The 19,740-nt window shown below is 39.0% G+C and overlaps 1 protein-coding gene across 3 annotated transcripts in view; it reads left to right on the forward strand.

The window, feature by feature from the left end:
* arl15b (ADP-ribosylation factor-like 15b) overlaps window positions 1-19,490 on the forward strand; it is a 50,815-nt gene extending 31,325 nt beyond the window's left edge. For all 3 annotated transcript variants that reach the window (XM_059540081.1, XM_059540082.1, XM_059540083.1), the window contains one exon: window positions 18,577-19,490. In XM_059540081.1, coding sequence (XP_059396064.1) covers window positions 18,577-18,729 — 153 coding nt within the window. In that variant the 3' untranslated portion in view covers window positions 18,730-19,490. The remainder of the gene's footprint in view (window positions 1-18,576) is intronic.
* Window positions 19,491-19,740: the final 250 nt, after the last annotated feature.

Raw genomic sequence — 19,740 nt, forward strand, 5'->3', positions numbered from 1 at the left:
TGAGAAGAAGCAAAAAAAAACTGACTACAAAATAAATAAAACAATTGAATAGACCTATTCAAAACAAATACCTTGTCTAGAACTTTAACCGGTCAGGAAATGACAAGGATGAGAACCACAACTCAAACAGTAGAAGATATATTAAGATGCAGTATGAAATTCTTAAGTAATACATTAAATGAAATTTAAGAACATAAGTATAACACCAGAGCTTATACGTTATGAGGAGATTGTGTTGTAATATACAAACCAGACAACACACACCTCAGACGCTTCGAAAACAGCTCAATAACTATATTATATGACCCACCAAACTACAACATGTTCTAGAATAGAACTATTTAAATCTTGTGAAAAGGCAGCGTTGTCTTACATAGTAATCAAAAGTGTAGTACCGCCAGACAGGTGTCTTCAGTGTCTTGAGAAGAACTGTAGACTGGTAATGGTCCAGAGCAAGTCAAAATGGTGGAAGCAGTATTAAAGTCAAGAGATAATGTGAATGAACAAGAAACGTATTCTAGTCATACAGGAGGGAAAATCTCAGCTCCCTCAACAAATGCCATTCCACCCACAAAATAAGCACGCTTATTTTCTTTTCTGGCCTTTTCCACGACGGGCCACAGCTTGTTTCTTCATTCTCTATCTGCTTGCCACAAATCCTCTGATATTTTCAGGTTGTTATTTCTAAGGAAAACTGAATCCTTAGCAGCACGCCAGACCGCGTCGCATTGGAAACGAGAGACAAATTGCATGATGATTCCTCTGGGCTTACTGTCGTTTAGCCGTTTTCGACCCAGGCGATGAACGGTATCCACGGCATCCGGTAGCTTTTCTTTTGCGTCAGGCAGAAGCTGCTGGCAAACGTTGATGATCTTACCTCGGACATCTTCCCGCTCACTTTCAGGGACCCCGTGAACTCTGAGACTCCAACGATGTGAGTAAGCTTCAAGGTGCAGAAGCCGTTTTTCCTGTTCATGCCGGTTAAACTCGACTCTTTTGGCTAGTGACTCAGTTGCACTGACTTTGACTTTCAGCTCTTTAACTTAGGCGCTCATAAAGTCAATCACATCCTTCACTCCAGAAATCTGTCTAGTATTTTCGTTGATTGTTTCTTTCTTACTAGCGATAATACGTGAATTTTCCCCCACCATTTTTTCCAAAGCATCCGAACGATTATTAATCAGCCTCGAGAGCTCCCCAAGTTGTGAGAGGATGGCCGTTGTGTCAGCGCTCTCTGTCTTGCGTAGTTTGATGGCAGGGGACTTACATGGGGTTTCTGGAAGACAGGGAAATTCTTCCTCACACAGCATGAATTCTGCAGAGTCAGTGTCATGGCCTATGTCGTCATGCATGTTCTCCATCAGAAGTTCTTTTCGGGCTTGACTTGTCTCATTACTGTTTTTGTTAGCATTAGCAGCAGCTAAGTTCCAGCAGAGTTCTATTCTTACTTTTTCTTTTCTCTGATTTTCCCATTTTGACAGATACTACAAAATTTAACGCTGGTAGTACGTTGAGAACTGGTAGTACTTAATTATGCTCTTCTTACTGCATTACAAGATAAAATAAACAGCTGAGTTTGCGGAGCTTATCAACATGCCTCTAATCAGAGCGCCATCTTGGACCACCCCCTTCTAATGTTGACTATTACAGGTGTGTGTGTGTGTGTGTGTGTGTGTACTTTTTAAATCCCTTCCTCATGCTAAAGAGAAAGACTCTTGTATCTTTGATATATGGTACCCCTGGAGCTCTATGGTCCTCAAATGTAAGGGCTTGGCAGTTGAAACTCTATCCAGCAGAGTCACAGTCTCCGGTGTAATTTACTTCCCCCATCTCCCCATTTGCTCTTTGGAAGCAGCTCCCCCTCGTGTGGTAATGGAAGGGGTCAATGTCTTACCTTAAACAGAACTGCCCGGTTTTCCCCTGCATGACCCAGTCCCCCTCCCCTTCTCCCAAGGCTGATCTCACTGGGTTGTGATTTAGAGTAATAATAAAATAACCACGGCTCTGGAAGTAGACAGGGCACCCGTAACATCTGGCTCTAATAAAGTTATGACTGATAGAGATGGATGCACACAGAACCAACATGAGTGGGAGACACACACAGACCCCCAAGCTCCAGAATTGGACCTGTTTCTGATGACCAGATCAGATCTTCGATTCCTCTCCACTAATGTGCATCTGTCATTTTACATCGCTTTCCTTGCATAGAGAGCTGGAAAACAAACATGTTTGGTGTTTGGCTTATCTGCTCTTCTTATGTCCTCACTGACCCTTTTGCTTTTCTCATTTTCAATACTCACACACCGTGCTTTCTCAAGAATACTCTCATTCCTGGACACTGCTTGCTCGCCAAATTCATTTAGCTATACAATGGAATTGAATCCCAACGTGTTGACCAACATTATGCAATAAGATGTACAACATACCTTTAGGCACTTTATGTAACTAGTCCAGAGTGGTTTGTTGTGAATCTCTAAAATACATTGGGTGAGGAAAATCTTGAAGTCCTCATTGCCATCAGGCGCCATCAATTGAATGTTTTCTTGGGGGAGGAATTTTTCCTCATCCTGAAAGATGTGTTTGAGATGTGAAGACAAAGGCCATCTTGTTTGCCTGAAGGAGACTGAACTGTGGTAGAACTGTCTGGCTGGGTGCACTCTGTATTCTGTCTGGCCTGGAAAGAAACATGCTGGCCAGACATTATTGTGTGTCTCGGCTGGCAGCCTTACTCAGGGCATTCTGCTGGGAGAGGTCACTGGTGCTGCCACATGGAGTACTTCTGTCTGGTGGCAGTGCCCAGTGTCTGAACAACCAGCAGCCATCTGCTTGAAGACCATATATTCATGGTATCTTGGATAAATGATGAAGTTGAACTATCCAAATTCTTGCAGTCCAATTGTGTGGTTTTTGGACAATGTGCTTTATTGAGATTACAGTAAGCAACTAGAGAACAAGTTGTCATCGAGATCATGGTAAATAATTTATTGTGGTGTACAAAGCATTTCAAAGGGAAACATCATGTGCTGGAACATCTTATAGTTTTATGATGGCAATTAATGTTCTTTCCTCTGCACTTTGAACGGACGTGTGACGTACCGTCTGGCAGATGATGCCCACCTTGTGTATAGAGCACAAGCAAGGCAGTAGTGCAAAAGCTCAGAAGCATTGACAGAGGAGATCTAGAGGATGTGTCTAAGATACCACCATGTATGAGCAACACAATCCATTGTTTTAGCAGATCCCAGTGTACCTTGATCAACCCACATTGCTTTACTTCAGAGATGGTGCTGGTTCTTGGCTGCATCCACGTTTCTGATGACAGCACTGAATACTGATGTCTAATTGAATATTTTTCATTAAACTCAGCATTTAGCATTTCTTGTCATATCTCCTTATTAGTAATTCTTAATCCTTTGCAAATTCTCTAATTTCTCTTCAAACCATGAGGTCTTTCCAGAAAGGATCCAGCCATGTACAGTAATATGAAAAATATAAGGTGAGTGATGTAATACGACGAAAACAGCCACAGCTATGGGCAACTGGGTTATTGGCAGCTTCATCACAAAATTGTGCCTGTTTATCTCATTCAGATTTTTTTGCCAAAAAATGCTCTTCAAGTGACTCTCAGAGCAGTTCTGGAGTTTATGTTCATGTACTCATATACTGAGGTGGCAAAGGCTGAAAACAACATGGGCGTCACACGGACATGTGTGTAGTAAACGAAACCGTGCACCTGCGCCATTCATTCACACTGAGAAGCGGAGAACCAGCAGGATTAATTTTTAAATAGTTTTACATATGAATAACAATTTTTTGTGGCTTAATATTGACAGACAGTTCGTATCGGATTTTGATTGATTTACTTATCTAAAATTTGGAAAATTCTGTGATTTTCTGTGTTATACAGTAAATTCCATTTTTATTACTCGATTTTGTGAATCCGTCTGCATTTTCCATATCACGGAAGTCATAGGGCCCTATCTACAGCCCAAATTTGGCACCCTGCGACTTTGCTTTTCCCCAAACTAAAATAACCTTTACAGGAGACTGAGGCACCATTGTCCTATGTAAAAAAAAAATTGTATCTTGTATACTCTTTGATAAATGTCTCTATTTTTCATATTACATGGCTGGATACTTTCCGTATAGCCCTAAATGTACAACAGTAGTTTTCAGTCCTGATCCTGGGAACTCAGCACTCTGCAGATTTTCATTGTCTCTCTTATTTAACACACCTGATTCGGAGATTAGTTTGATAGGAGAGCACCATGAGCAGAAGTTCTTGTAGTTTTTGTTGTAATGTTCAGAACTACTGCCTTACTACAAATGTTAAAGGAGTCATGAACTGCCTTTTTTATTATTTTGTACTGTTCTCTGAGGTCTGCTTATAATGTTATCAAGATTTTGTACATAAAAAAAAAACATAATTTACATTTACATTTAGTTATTTAGCAGACGCTTTTATTCAAAGCGACTTTTGATTTTACATTTCATGGCATCAACACATCTCAAAAAAGTTGGGAGAAGGCCATGTTTACCACTGTGTGGCATCCCCTCTTCTTTTCATAACAATCTGCAAACATCTGGGGACTGAGGAGACAAGTTGCTCAAGTTTAGGAATAGGAATGTTGTCCCATTCTTGTCTAATACAGGCTTCTAGTTGCTCAACTGTCTTAGGTCTTCTTTGTCGCATCTTCCTCTTTATGATGTGTCAAATGTTTTCTATGGGTGAAAGATCTGGACTGCAGGCTGGCCATTTCAGTACCCGGATCCTTCTTCTACGCAGCCATGATGCTGAAATTGATGCAGTATGTGGTCTGGCATTGTCATGTTGGAAAATGCAAGGTCTTCCCTGAAAGAGACAACATCTGGATGGGAGCATATATTGTTCTAGAACTTGGATATACCTTTTGGCATTGATGGTGCCTTTCCAGATGTGTAAGCTGCCCATTGCCACACACACTCATACCATAAGAGATGCAGGCTTCTGAACTGAGCGCTAATAACAACTTGGGTTGTCCTTGTCCTCTTTAGTCCAAATGACATAGCATCCCAGTTTTCCAAAAAGAACTTCAAATTTTGATTCGTCTGACCACAGAACAGTTTTCCACAGTCCATTTTAAATGAGCCTTGGCCCAGAGAAAATGCCTGCACTTCTGGATCATGTTTAGATATGGCTTCTTTTTTGACCTATAGAGTTTTAGCCGGCGACGGCGAATGGCATGGTGGATTGTGTTCACCGACAATGTTTTCTGAAAGTATTCTTGAGCCCATGTTGTGATTTCCATTACAGTAGCATTCCTGTATGTGATACAGTGTCGTCTAAGGGCCCGAAGATCACAGGAATCCAGTATGGTTTTCCGGCCTTGACTCTTACGCACAGAGATTATTACAGATTCTCTTTATTACAGAATTATTACAGAAACTCCTTTCTGATATTGCTCCACTATTTTTCGCTGCAGCATTGGGGGAATTGGTGATCCTCTGCCCATCTTGACTTCTGAGAGACACTGCCACTCTGAGACGCTCTTTTTATACCCAATCATGTTGCTAATTGACCTAATAAGTTGTTAAATTTATCCTCTAGCTGTTCCTTATATGTACATTTACCTTTTCAGGCCTCTTATTGCTACCTGTCCCAACATTTTTGGAATGTGTAGCTCTCATGAAATCCAAAATGAGCCAATATTTGGCATGACATTTCAAAATTACTCACTTTCAAAATTTGACATGTTATCTATATTCTATTGTGAATAAAATATAAGTTTATGCGATTTGTAAATTATTCCATTCCTGTTTTACTCACAATTTGTACAGTGTCCCAACTTTTTTGGAATCGGTTTTGTGTATATATATATATATATATATATATATATATATATATATATATATATATATTAGGGATGTGCATTTCAAGCAAAAGTAGTAATCGATAATCGCTGGGTATTATCCGATTAGTAGTCGATAATCGTCCCCCATCCCGCGCATGCACCCACGCACGCATAAACACACCCCCATAAAAGGAGAGAGAGAGGGAGAGAGACTATTCTGGCTTTCAATCTGTATGATAACAAACGGTTTAATTCATTAGAGAAAGGTCTATCCTAATCCAAGCCAATTGATGGTTGTATGATTTCTGAAACATTAATATAACATCACCGAATGACGGCACTAATTAACATAACAGTCTATCGATTATCAACTGCTAAGGCTGTAGGAGCCTAAGACATTTCTATTTTAAAATGAGCATGAACATTTATGGCATTTTTAAAAAAGTTTACAGATTAATTAAGATTAGAACAGATTAATTTAGACATGAATATTAGGCTTAAAACACAAAACAACAGCCTGAATGACGACACTAATTTGAACATTAATTTTAATGTCTGTATTTATAACAATAACCTATTTCCTATTTGTATTTTTAAAAATGAGCATGTCTGCAGTTATTGGCACCACCCTCTGGCATTGTCTCCCTTCCCACGTTGGCCTGTACTCACACTGCACTTCAAGCTCCGGGCCGGTGTTCTGTCGATCTCTGCTACCATGTCAGATTCTGTCCTCTTCCATGAAAAAAGTAGGAAGTACTTATATGGGCCTGCCAAACCGAGGGGGAGCTTTTAATTGAAACGAGGGAACTAATATAGAGCCTTACAAGGCCCTGCCCGGGGCTAATCAGATTTCTCTGCCCGAGTTGCTGTCCTCATTACACAGCTGCTGTTGCAGCCATTTTAATAGTTTAGTTTTGGTTTTTAATGGCAAAGTGGTTTCGTTTCGATATTTCGTTTCGATTCTTTATTAATTTAATTCAGAAATATGATTGGAACATTTTATGTTTGTTAAATTCAAGTTTGTTTGTTTTTTAAATAGCCACAAAGCGGCCAGAACAAGACACTGTTTTGAGCATTTTTGTCAGTTCATCCTTCTCAAAAAAAAAAAAAAAAAAAGATTAGCGTCATAATATTTTAGGAATGAAGTCAAAATTACATTGCATGAAGTAAAATGGAATATATTACACCTGTATACTTATTATAAATATTTATACATGTATAAAAATAAAAGGTATTTGGCACCTGTCATTCTACACGTTTAAAACGAAAAACAGCAATAGGCTTACTGACGATTTTTCAAACTCAAATTGATTTATTTCACGAGACACTCATTTGTATTAAATTGTTCTGGGTTTTTTTCAACATGCATTCAAATATTTATTCGGTATTATTTTTGTGCTGCAAATATTAAACAGAAAAATATAATTGATTCACATGCCGCATGAAAGGAGGCGAATATCTCACTACAGATTAAAGAGTGTAAAAACATTTATTTTTTGTATTTTATCTTAAAATTGACAGAAGCCTGAGGCTTTGTGTTATAATAAAAAGTAACAAAGCCCAAAGCTTATTGTGATTAAAACATTACATATTATTTCTAATTTTTAAATGGTTTAAAAAATGTTTATGGTTATCAAACCACTAACTTGATGGTGAAATTGTGATGAAACGATGGGTTTGCTGGGTTGAAGGTGATGGTCCTTCATTCTGTAAGAAATGTCTGTTAGACAAGCTGAGATGCGAGCAGCTACCATCGGATCATCGGGATGGAATGAGAGGTAGAGTTGAGTGTCATCAGCATAGCAGTGGTATGAAAAGCCATGTTTCTGAATGAAGAGAAATGGTACAAGAACTGAGCCCTGAGGCACCCCAGTGGTTAGATGTTGTGACTTGGACACCTCACCTCTCCAAGATACTTTGAAGGACCTATCTGATAGGTAAGACTCAAACCACTGGAGTACGGTTCCTGAGATGCCCTTTGTCAGTAGGGTTGACAGGAGGATGTGGTGGTTAACCGTGTCAAAAGCAGCGGACAGATCAAGCAAGATAAGTATTGAAGATTTGGATTCCGCTCTTGCCAGTTTTAGGACTTCAACAACTGAGAGCAAGGCAGTCTCAGTTGAATGTATACTTCTGAAGCCAGATTCTATACATTTAGAAGTAATAGGCTATTTTCTGTAATGTTTTGACCCCCCTCATCACATTTACGTTTAGTCATTTTGCAGTCGCTTTTATCCAGAGCGACTTACAATTGTGAAATACATAAAGCAGTTCTTCTTAAAGAGGGAACAAGACACAGGAAATGCTCATAATACCAAGTTTCAGGCATTTGTTCAAATAGATAGGGAAGGAATAAATACAGAGAAGGAAAAAGTTTTAAAAAATGTAAAAAGTTTATTTAGGATGAAGTCAAGTAGCGTCGAAAGAGATTTCAGCTGTCCCTTGAAAAATGTTCAGGGATTCAGACTTCGGATAGAGGTGGGAAGATCATTCCACCAGCCAGGAATGGTGAACGAGAATGTCCTGGAAAGTGATTTTGAGCCTCTCTGTGATGGTACCACGAGGCATCGCTCACTAGCGGATCTCAGACTTCTGAAGAGGATGTGGATTCGTAATAGTGAGTGGAAGTAGGCGGGTGCTGAGCCTGTGGCTGTTCTATATGGAAGCATCAATGTCTTGAACTTGATGTGAACCACAACCAGTAGCCGGTGCAAGGAGATAAAGTGAGGTGTAACATGGGCTCTTTTGGGTTCATTAAATACCAGTAGTGCCACTGCATTCTAAATCATTTGTAGAGTTTTTATTGTGCTTGATGGAAGTCCAGCCAGAAGAGCAGTGCAGTAGTCCAGCCTAGAAATGACAAGAGCCTGGACAAGAAATTGCTCAGCATGTTCCGTTAGAAAGGGTATTTCTGATGTTGTGCAATGCAAACCTGCAAGATCGAGCAGTCTTTACAATGTGGTCTTTGAAGGTCAGCTGCTCATCAAAGATTACACTTCAAAAAGATTAGATTTCTGACCGAAGTTGATGGGGTAATTGAAGAAGAACCTAGCTGACGTTTTTTCATCCATGCCGAGATGTCTGCCAGGCAGCTTGAGATCCGTGCTGCTACTGTTGGATCCTCTGGCTGAAATGAGAGATAGAGCTGTGTGTCATCAGCATAGCAATGGTAGGAGAAGTCATGTGCCTGTATGATGGGATATAGTGTATATGTAGAAGAAGAGGGGTCCAAAAACTGATCCCTGTGGAACCCCCATTGGCCAGTTAATGTGCTTTAGATACCTCCTCTCCCCATGCCACCCTAAAAGACCTACCAGTGAGATAAGATTCAAACCAGAGAAGTGGAGTTCCTTGTGATACCCTGTGATGAGGGGGCGGACAGGAGGATTTAAAGACTGACAGTGTCATCAGAACTCTCTGTTTGAATAGGCGTAGCAGATTTTAGAATCCTACGTAAACACCCACTGCTATGATTGGGTGATAGTTGTATTACGTTGAAAAAATGCATAAATACTCAGTATGTCAAATTATCTGTAATAACAGACAAAGCAATAGTGATCACATAATAAAAGCAGTTACTCACACTTGTGTGGTGCGACATTGGATCCAATATAGTTGACACAGCATCGTCTTTTAGTTTCAATCTTTCTGAAAATCCTTTGTCAAATTTGCCTTGTTTGTAAACATATCTGTGGTACAATAAAGTTTATCTTTTGGTTTCTGCATAGACCTGCATTTGCTGCTCTTGCAATGTACCTACTGTGTGCGCAAATTGGTGGGTGGGGCTAAACAGGCAGCGACGTAGAAGCAAGGGGCAACTTGATGATTAACCTAGTGACTACACTTTTTTTTATGCACCCCATTCCCTGACATAGAAACAAAGTCATTTTACTCAGCGGCCATCTTTGGAACGCCTCCCTGGCATGCAAGTGCAGCTCCTATCTTTTTTTTAATGGGGAAACATCAAATTCTCCAAAACTGTTCACCAAACTTACGCTTAAATTTCATATTCAAAATCACCAAATAATTTTACAAAAACTCTCATAAATGTTGTCTTTTTCTAGACCAGCCAGTGTGCATACTCTGTCCTAAACGCACATCCCAGAATGCTGACTGTTTCTTTTCCAATGCTTTGTACGACACGTTACAGTTAGGTACAGCTCACTTTTGGGGGGTTTTCGAAAGGGTACAGTACCTAGTACCTAGTACTTTTTCAGCACTACCTCGGATGAGGTTACAAGCAAGCCATACCATTACCAAAATGTAAACCCTGCTGATGACTGATTGGCCGGAGAGAACTGTCACTACCTGCATCATGGAACTTGCGATACGAGACACCAGACCCGCTAGATTTAAATCAGCACAGCCAGCGAAAGATCGGATATATCATATTGAGCATTGAATTTTTTTCCATTCACAACTATACTAATGATATGTCTTGGATATTCTATAGTCTTTAAGCAGACTCCTGATTCGAGACTGTCAATCATTTAGGGCTGGTATGGAACTGTTTTTATGATCCGCAGTGTTTTAAGAATGGGCACACGTATAATTTGTTGAAAAGGGGCACCAGATTGCTCATCTTTTAGTAGACCATTTTTACTTTTGCAGACCACATTTGGCCTGCAACATCCACTCTAATTGAATCATGTCTCTCATGAGCAACAGTTAGAATTGGTTATTTTTAACCAATTTGATTTGCAGTCTTGTGAGTCTGAACAGCAGGCCTTGCCTAACATTTGCATTTGAGCATGTCACGCTAGAAGAGTGTGAACGTGTAAAGGAAAGTGAAATAGCTTATGGATGACTGTCTACTGGGGTAATATCAAGATTAGAATTTTTGTCTATGAATCAGCAATGATATGACCTGGGGCTCCCGGTTGGGATTATGTTTAGGTAAAGTGTTGTTGAAGATATACAGGGGGCCAGGTTCAGCTCCTTTTAATATGTTCCTAATGTTCTGGAGCCAGACTGAGTTATAAGAACTCTGAACTTCACTTCAGTCTTCACGGTAACTCAAACACATGCTTACATAAGAGCCGACCAACACTAGTCATGACGATGGGAAGTTATTGTTTGGGGTTGACTTTCATGGCATCGGAGCAGATGGTGCTTTTTCATCTCAGGTGCACGGAGAGATCCAGTGAGTGCAATACATTTTGTTCTGCACTGGATTTGACAGCTTAAACTATGTGTCTGTTGCAGCTTTGTCTCTTTGTTCATGTTCTAAATTTGCAAAGACATTCCTGTCAAGAGAGATTGAGCAATACATAACGCACATGTATACACCTCTAATACATGCACATGTATACCCATATTGCTTGGCCAGCACTTTTTGTTTTGAAACTTGAACACGATTTTGGCTGAAGCTCTTGTTCTGAGCTACTTTTTCAGGAATGTTTCTTCACTGAGGAATCCCCAGCGACAGGGCCTTCGTTGCCCTGCATGAAATACTGTTCGATTATTAATATGAGGAAATCTCTTCAGAAAGGGAGTGCTGCCTCCAGCATGTGAATAGAGGGGGCCCATGGAACTGCTGTGGTTTGCTATGGAATGAGCCTGAGTTAACATATGAATAACAGAAACTAGAGCTCCACAAAACAACTGGACAGAGTCTCAGTATTTGGGGGAGGAGGTGTGCTCTTCACCGTTTCTTTATAGCAGTCTGCTTCAACTCCATCTTTGGACTGAAAATTTGTAATGTTTTTCTCTTCACAATTGATGTGACTCTCTGTGCTGTGATCCTCAAAACGACTCTCCCAATGGTAACACTTGCAGTATGCTTAAGAAATTAGCACTTCCATTGGGGAATTTCTCCCTTTTTGGGGAGCAGGCCTACAGTGGGGTCTGTGTGTGTGGTTAAGCATAAAAAGTTCAGTCTGATGGATATCAGATGTATCATAGTTTAAGCAGGTTTGTTAATGTGGGCTCGCCAGCAGGTCACCTGTCAGTGCCTTAGGCAGTGCATCTGTGGACATATGTTCTTTCTTTGTGGTAGAGATCCTCACAAACGCACAGGGCAAGAGGTCAACTGATTGGCGGTTGGCTAGTTTGACCAATAAGAGACCTTGAGGTCCTGCAATGCTGCAGTTAATTAGCTCAATCTCAGCTCCTTTTTATCGTGTTGCAAATCCAGATGTGAACTGTCAAGCTTAACGCAAATTGAGTTACTGTAAATCTGCTCTATGACCAGGCAAACACACTATGAAAGTGCACAGGCCAAGAGACTTGTTCGTGACATCTGACCTGGAACCTGTGAGCTTCTGATTTTGTGCAGGGGCATCAGTAGTCAGGTCTCTGACAAAGTGATTTAGTCACGGCTTGTCTCCAGTAAGGGTTTTTCCCACTGACCCCGGAAAGGATTCATATCCAAACATGTCATAAAGAGAAAGATCTGCAGTAAACCAGGTGTAAAAGCCAATCTGGCTTGAAGAACGTGCAGATTTAGTTGGCGCCATCTGAGCCTTGCACATGTCCTGAGGTAAGCTTCATCTTGAGCTTAGCCAAAGTTTCTCTGTAGGGATGCATGCCTAAATTTGTGTAATCGTATTTGTGTGCTGATACTGATATCTGGTTTCTTAGAACATCCATAGATACATTTAGATATCCTTTTATTTTTAAGAATAATTACATGGTTTTGTTTGCATCATTTATAGTACTATGCTCTGTTTTTGAGTCTGCAAATCATTTTAATTTTCACCTAAAGCCCCATTCAGACTACATGATTTAAGCCTGATTTTACCACGATCTGCTTGACATAGGGTGTCATGGGCATTTGTATACGACAGTGGGCGTTGGGATGCACGATTCAATCTTTTCCTCTCGTGTAGTGTGTCATAGTGCACGATGCCTCTGCGATGCTTTACGACGTCGACACAGAAAGACTAGTGTGTTGAATTTTTTTCCCCCATCGTACACAATAAGTTCCATCACAGTTATGACACTGGCCAATAGGAGCAAAGAAGCGCCTTTGTACGAGCTTTCAAACATTCGAAATGAAAGGGAGACAATGGTATCGGTCCTGCTAGGTGTAATTTTACAATGGAGGAAAATGTTCGTGGAGCTACAGCAACAATACTCCTGAATTTATGATGAGGGACTACTGCATCTGACATGTTTCTTGTTCATGACACGTCAAGATTTTATGAATCAAATCACATAATCTGACACAGTGACTGTTGTTACAGACAAAAAAATTGTGTAGTCTAAGCGAGGCTTAAACCACATAGATATTTTCCTGAGTTTTTTTTTCAGCTTTGATTTGCAGAACATAATTGCATCTGCTGTTAAACAAATGTCTGTGTTAACAGCACATTAATTAAAATCCCATTCAAAACAAATGGCTTTTTTTTATGGAAACGCTGTGTTTTGGCCTCCCATCCACATGTAAACATTTTAGTTCACTGAAAACAGAGGTTTCGGAAAACACTTCAAAATGCTGTTTTCCTTGATGTGTGTGAACACGTGAAACAAATTTTGGATCACATCAAGAGCACTGTTGGTGCATGGCAACAGTTGATTATAAAAATGTGCTGGAATTCGTCAAGAAGGATTGTGACCACGATAGCAAAATGCTGCATATTTTTTTCTGTGGTCAGATGTCATCCATGACATTTACAGGTTTGCCTACAGTTGTTAAATGATTATACCGCTATACGGAGGAGTATACATATACGGCATCAGTAAATTATACATTGGCAAAAATGTTCTTAACTCTGTCTCTACCACTGTCACAATTTTCTGGTTTTCTTTGTTTCCACTGTTGTATTTTAGGGGGGCGCTATTACACATTTCCTTATTGAATCCCTAAATCAAAACATGGTGAAAAAGCAGAAACAACAATCGTGTATCATCTTTTTTGATCATTGTTGTAAATTCAATTAAGATGTAGTACAAAAATGCAATTTTCTCAGCATACATGCTTTGCTAAATATGCATGTGTTGCAAATTTGCCAAGTTCAAATGTTAAAATTAAATTAAATTAAAATTAAAAATTTATGCATTTAGCATACGCTTTTATCCAAAGCGACTTACAGTGCATTCAGGCTATCAGTTTTTACCTATCATGTGTTCCCGGGGAATCGAACCACCAACCTTACGCTTGCTAACGCAATGCTCTACCACTTGAGCTACAGGAACACTATGAAATGTTCATGAAACAAAATATTATGGTGGCCAAGGTTTCGTTAAAATGATAAAAAATGCCTGCAGATTTTTTTTGTTAAACGCGGGCAGGGAAATAGAGTTGAGTGTGTTTCGCTTTTTTTTAAGATTCAATTTTTTGGTGTTTTGCCTTTATGATAGGACAGTGTAGTGCAGTGTGGACAGGATTTTATTTTTAAATGCAAGACAAAAATGCTTTCCTTTTACAAATTTACATATACGTGCGATAAAAGGTATAAACACCACCCATAGTTGTTCTTTCTGACCCATTCCTTCTGCCTAGTTTTTTTAGCTGTTGTGCAATTTATAGATGATACACATTTTGCTGCATCAGCTGTCGTCATACATACCAGCACTCTGCATCAATCTGTATCATCATTTTAAGTACTTTATCTGAATGTCACTGGCAGACCGTCCTAAACCTCCTGTCTTCTGCAAATGTTACTTTTGCTTTTCAAGTCTAGATTTGGTTTCACTGTGAAACAATAGACAAATATGGCTTTACGTTCCAAGATTGTTCTTGCTCTTTTAAGCAGCAGGATTGTGTAATTTTGTAGCAATGAAGTCCCAGACAGGGAAATCTTAATCAACATTCTTGGCATAATAGGAAAGCTTTGGCTCAAAGGATGTTTTGTTTGATTATTTCATTTATTTTTTTCCTCTTATTGCACTCTCAAAGGGAAGTAAAAAATTCCAACAACTTTTTTGGCCCCTTCCCGCTGGCTGTCAGTTAAGCTCAGTCTTCCTAGATGTGACACTGATGCCATATTTTCAGCACTGTGAGTGAGTTTAAACATGGAATCACAGGCCAGGCTTGACGAAGTGCTCCCATTGGGGTGGTCTTTCTCCACAGCAGGGAGGTTTGGGGCTGAACCAATCAGGTGACGAGACAGGCTGGCTTCCAGAAACACCGCCAAAACAAGAGAAAAATATTTTGGGTTTCTTTTGTGTAAGGGATGATGTGAGTACCTCTCAGCCTTCACTTTCCACACCTGTGCTAGTGGCTTACTCCATATTTATTCTGGGCTTCTTTAAGTCCCCCAAGGTCAAAGGTCAACGATTTTGGTACAAGGATAAATTAGGACCTGGAGGGGAGAAATCACTTTGACAGGGACATTTTTGGATGTTTAGATGCTGTTGTTGTTCATGCGAAGGTCAAGGTTTTTTTTGGCATCATGCTAGTTCAACCTATAATGATAAATCTGTCATCATTTGCTCTTGACATTTTAAACTTTTATGACCTTTTTTTCCCCTCTGTACACACAAAAGATATTTGTGACCCTGGACCACAAAACCAGTCATAAGGTCTAATTTTTTTAAATTTAGATTTATACATAATCTGAAAGCTGAATAAATAAACTTTCCATTGATATATGGTTTGTTAGGATAGAACAATATTTGTCAGAGATACAACTATTTGGAATCTGGAATCTGAGAGTGCAGAAGAATCTAAATATTGAGAAATTCACCTTTAAAGTTGTCCAAAGAAGTTCTCAAAAATTAAGTTTTGATATATTTAGAGAAGGAAATTTACAAAATATCTTCATGGAACATGATCTTTACTTAATATCCTAATGATTTTTGGCATAAAAAAAAAATCTGTAATTTTGACCATTACAATGTATTGTTGGCTATTGTTACAAATATACCCCAGCGACTTAAGACCAGGATCACATTTTATAAATGTTATGTCCGTAAAAAGTGCCCAATTTTATCCCTTTAAGTTCTAACTGATGAATGTTTAGGAAAACACACAACAACCCCAAATTTAAACCACATGAATTATGTATAGATATCTTTGCAATATAAAGCAAAAATATTGTTCAAATATATTGTTTTTTTTTTTAAAGAGAAATCAGCTAAACTAAATTGCTTTTTCAATATTATGAAAATTTGAATACTTGGTAGAACATGTTAATAGTTAAAGTAGAAAAATACACCTGTGGTTACTTTGACAGGACAGAAATTGCTCTAAAAGTAATGAGAAGCGAATGCAATGACATTCAGACATATTAATAAAGGGATAGTTCACCCAAAAATGAAAATTACCCCGATATCTACTCACCCTCAAGTCAATCTAGGTGTATACGACTTTCTTCTTTCAGAAGAGTTATATTAAAAAGCTCTTCCTAGCTTTATACTGGCAGTGAATAGAGGTAGAGATTTTGAAACCCAAAAAAGTGCATCCATCCATCATAAAAAGTGCTCCACACAGTTCTGTTGGGTGAATATAGGTTTTCTTAAGCAAATCGATGCATTTGTGTAAAAATATCCATACTTAAAATGTCATAAACTGTAATCTCTAGCTTCTGCTAACTTGTCATACATGCATTGATGAGAGAGTGGCGTTCCAGTGGATGATGTAGGATGTAGCGTAAGCTCCAGTGAGAAGTGACAAATGTGTCAGTGCAGAGGAGTATACAAAACAAAAAAGGATTTATAAAGAAAAATGACGGTGGATTTCAATATAAGCCAAGAGGAGACTGGTTTTCCTTTACTGTAAACTAGTTTATTCTCACCAGAGCTTATGCTACGCCTATGCTACGCCTATGCTACTCTGTCGTGTACATGTGTATGACAGTTAGCGGAAGCTAGAGATTACTTTGCTTTAGAAGGCCTTTATTTTGGGTGAATTGTCCCTTTAGGTGGTTTTTTTCTATCCAGAAGTTTCCAAAAGCCTTTTGGGACCACTGTACATGTTACACCTGGCTGTTTTAAGTTTTAATTAAATGGTTGTAGATCTTTCCTGAAGGGCTTCAAGCATGGACATCGCTCTTGTTGAAATATTTGTGTTTGTTGCTTTCTGTTGTTGCCATGGAAATTCTGAAAACACAGAGCTGATTATAATCAGAAGAGCCTTATCTCATGTAATGCTGCGATCAGTTCTGACATTACTGTCCCTCAAGTCTTTGTGTCTATCATGTTTACTAATCATAAGATTGTAATATATATATATATATATATATATATATATATATATATATATATATATATAATTTTTTTTGCTGCATTTTTTACATTTTTTTCTGTTGTTACCTCAAATCTTCCTCCACATCATCTGCCATAGCAAACGCTGATCAGTGCAGTGTGTGTGCATTCCTGTCTCCCCTCCCATGTCTGGCCCGTTGAAAAGGACTGGCGCTAGTGCTACAAGTTTGTCCTCATATTCCCCTGGCTAATACACTGGAATTTCTTGGCTGATACCTCATACTTGCTAACTTCAGTAGAATAAAGATTTAGTTGTTTTATTTTGGAACTCATTTACAGGCTGAATATTTACAGATTCAATTTATCTTGTGTTATTATTGGTCAATAGGGGAAACTTGTTCCAAAATAACAACCCCAGCCAAATGTTCGTTAAAAACTCTTGTTTAAAATCTCAGGATGGATTTTTAGTACAGTCCTACAATATTAGTTGGATAATTACCTTGATAAAAATTGTAAGCCAACACATGCTAGCAATGTTGTTAACTAGCGAGTCATGGTAACTCCAATACAGCATTTGTTAGCATGTTAGCTAATGCGTTGCAGATTTGATTCATGTCTCATTCGTAAATGAGGTAAATTACAGCAACAGTTCAGGGCAACAGATTTTATATTGGACATCACATGGTGATCTAGCCTGACTACGTCAGACTTTGTACTTCCGCTAATTTTCAGTTCGCTTCTGTACTCGGTCTGAGATAGCAAACCATCTCCCAGTTTTCCTCCGGCTCCAAAACAGCCGGCCAATCAACAAACAGAGGGCGGGCTGAGAGCTGTGACGTAGACGCTACACAGACGCTAACAGTTCAAGGTCTGTAAGTAGCAAAAATAACTCCCACACTCTATGAGTGCCGTCTTCAAGTGCACATGCTTTCCTTCAGAAATTTCTTTCAGACAGTGCGCACATACAGCGAAATGAGTTGTTCTCTTTTAATCCGCAATGCTTTAAAACACATGCACACAGTACGTTTTTATGACCCAGAGTACAACAAAATCACATGAGCGTGTAACTGTGATACAGAAGATATTCTAAAATATCTCGGTTGACAGATTTGTACAGTTAATCGTGTCTATTGGTATATCGCATTCCTCTTATTGCATATTTTGGTTGTTACAAAGCTGGGTGCATTGTTATTTAAAAAACTTGCTAATCATTGTCATTTTATGATTGATAACTGATACGTTTCCTCTAAATAAAAAAATAAAACACTAAAAAGTAAAATCAATCTACAAGAGAATTTAGGCATCATAATGTGCAGCATTATAGTGGATATTCATTTTGAGTTTGCTAAAGATTAAATAATGTTTGAAAATGTTGGCATCTAATTTAACTAGCTTCTACCAAGTATCCAATTAATTTACCTTTAAGTTTAATTAGATGCACAACCTACATCATAATATTTGTCCTGTTATTATCCCATTAATCTTTTCTATAAATGTTCACTCTGTTTTGCATTTAACATTGGTTTGTTCACATGGTTCTCGACCAATCAGAATTAAACCAGATTAAAACACGTTTTCATTTTTTTTTCTTTTACCTCAAGTTCATAGTGTAAGATGCCTTCACCGAACTAAGTTTTATTTCTTTATCCCACAGATAAAGAAATACTTTGAGCTGGAACCTCTGGCACGAGGCAAGAGCTGGATTTTGGAGGGGAGCACAGTGGACAACATGGACGCGGTGAAGGAGATCTTCAGTCAGCTCATTCATCTGCTCGAAGAGAAGGACCATGAGATAGGCAGGATATGACCCGGGAACGATAGGCAACATCCCAACATCCCACAGACACTACCGAATGCCAACTCACCACAGGCCAGCACATCCCAGTTCAGCCTGGCCATCGTGTTAACTACATTGTTACTTTAACTCTGCTACTGTGGTGAAACAAATTGAGCCATGGGAAAAATGGACTATGGTAAATCCTCATGTGAGGATGCATATCTGCAGAAAAAGAAGGTACCTCAGCTCTTAAGTTTGATACCTTCTCTCAAACCACACGTATTAACCCAGAACAAGCGTTCGACTCACGATTACCATTCTCAGTTAAATGGTTGTATCTGTCCTTTTTAATTCCGACCTAGTTGCACATTGCTACTAAATAGATAATGTAGTCATATGCTTGGTCATGTAGGGCAACCGGAAGTCTTGTAGTCTCTAGTTTGTTTTCTTAGCACAGCGTGCAAGTGATTGCGTGAATGTGTGTTTGCGAGAGAGATATGTCAGTTTGTACTTAAAAGCCTTAAAAGTGAGTGCTAATGTGTTTTTAAAACAAACATTTCATTGTGTTCTCACAAACGACAGTCTTTATATGTAATTCAAATAAGCCGTCTTAAATATTTGTGGCTGTGAAGTGAAAAAGAAGAGTGATTCCTCAGTCGTGAATATATAAATATTCTATAATATCTCTAAACTGCACGGAGCCGCACTTGATGTACCATTGGAGCTTTAGAGTGACTATAAATGCACATCTTTAATTTGGGATCATTGAGGACACTGATGTTTTCATAACTTGGTCATATCCAGGATTTTGCTCATCTGTCTCTTTATCTTGGATGGTAATGGTTGACAAAGCCCTACTGAAACAAATAACACTGCTTTGACTTTGTCTTTTCTCCAAAGACACTACAACCACAATCAGCCCCTTTAGGTGAACGGTGACACAGCCTTTGATGTTGTATGTATGATGTATTTACCATGTGCTTGTTGGGATATCACGTTATTTGAATTTCTGTTGGCCCTGAATGTAACATGCTCTCTCTG

The sequence above is a fragment of the Carassius carassius genome, chromosome 45 (genome assembly GCF_963082965.1).
Source record: "Carassius carassius chromosome 45, fCarCar2.1, whole genome shotgun sequence".
Taxonomy (NCBI): domain Eukaryota; kingdom Metazoa; phylum Chordata; class Actinopteri; order Cypriniformes; family Cyprinidae; genus Carassius; species Carassius carassius.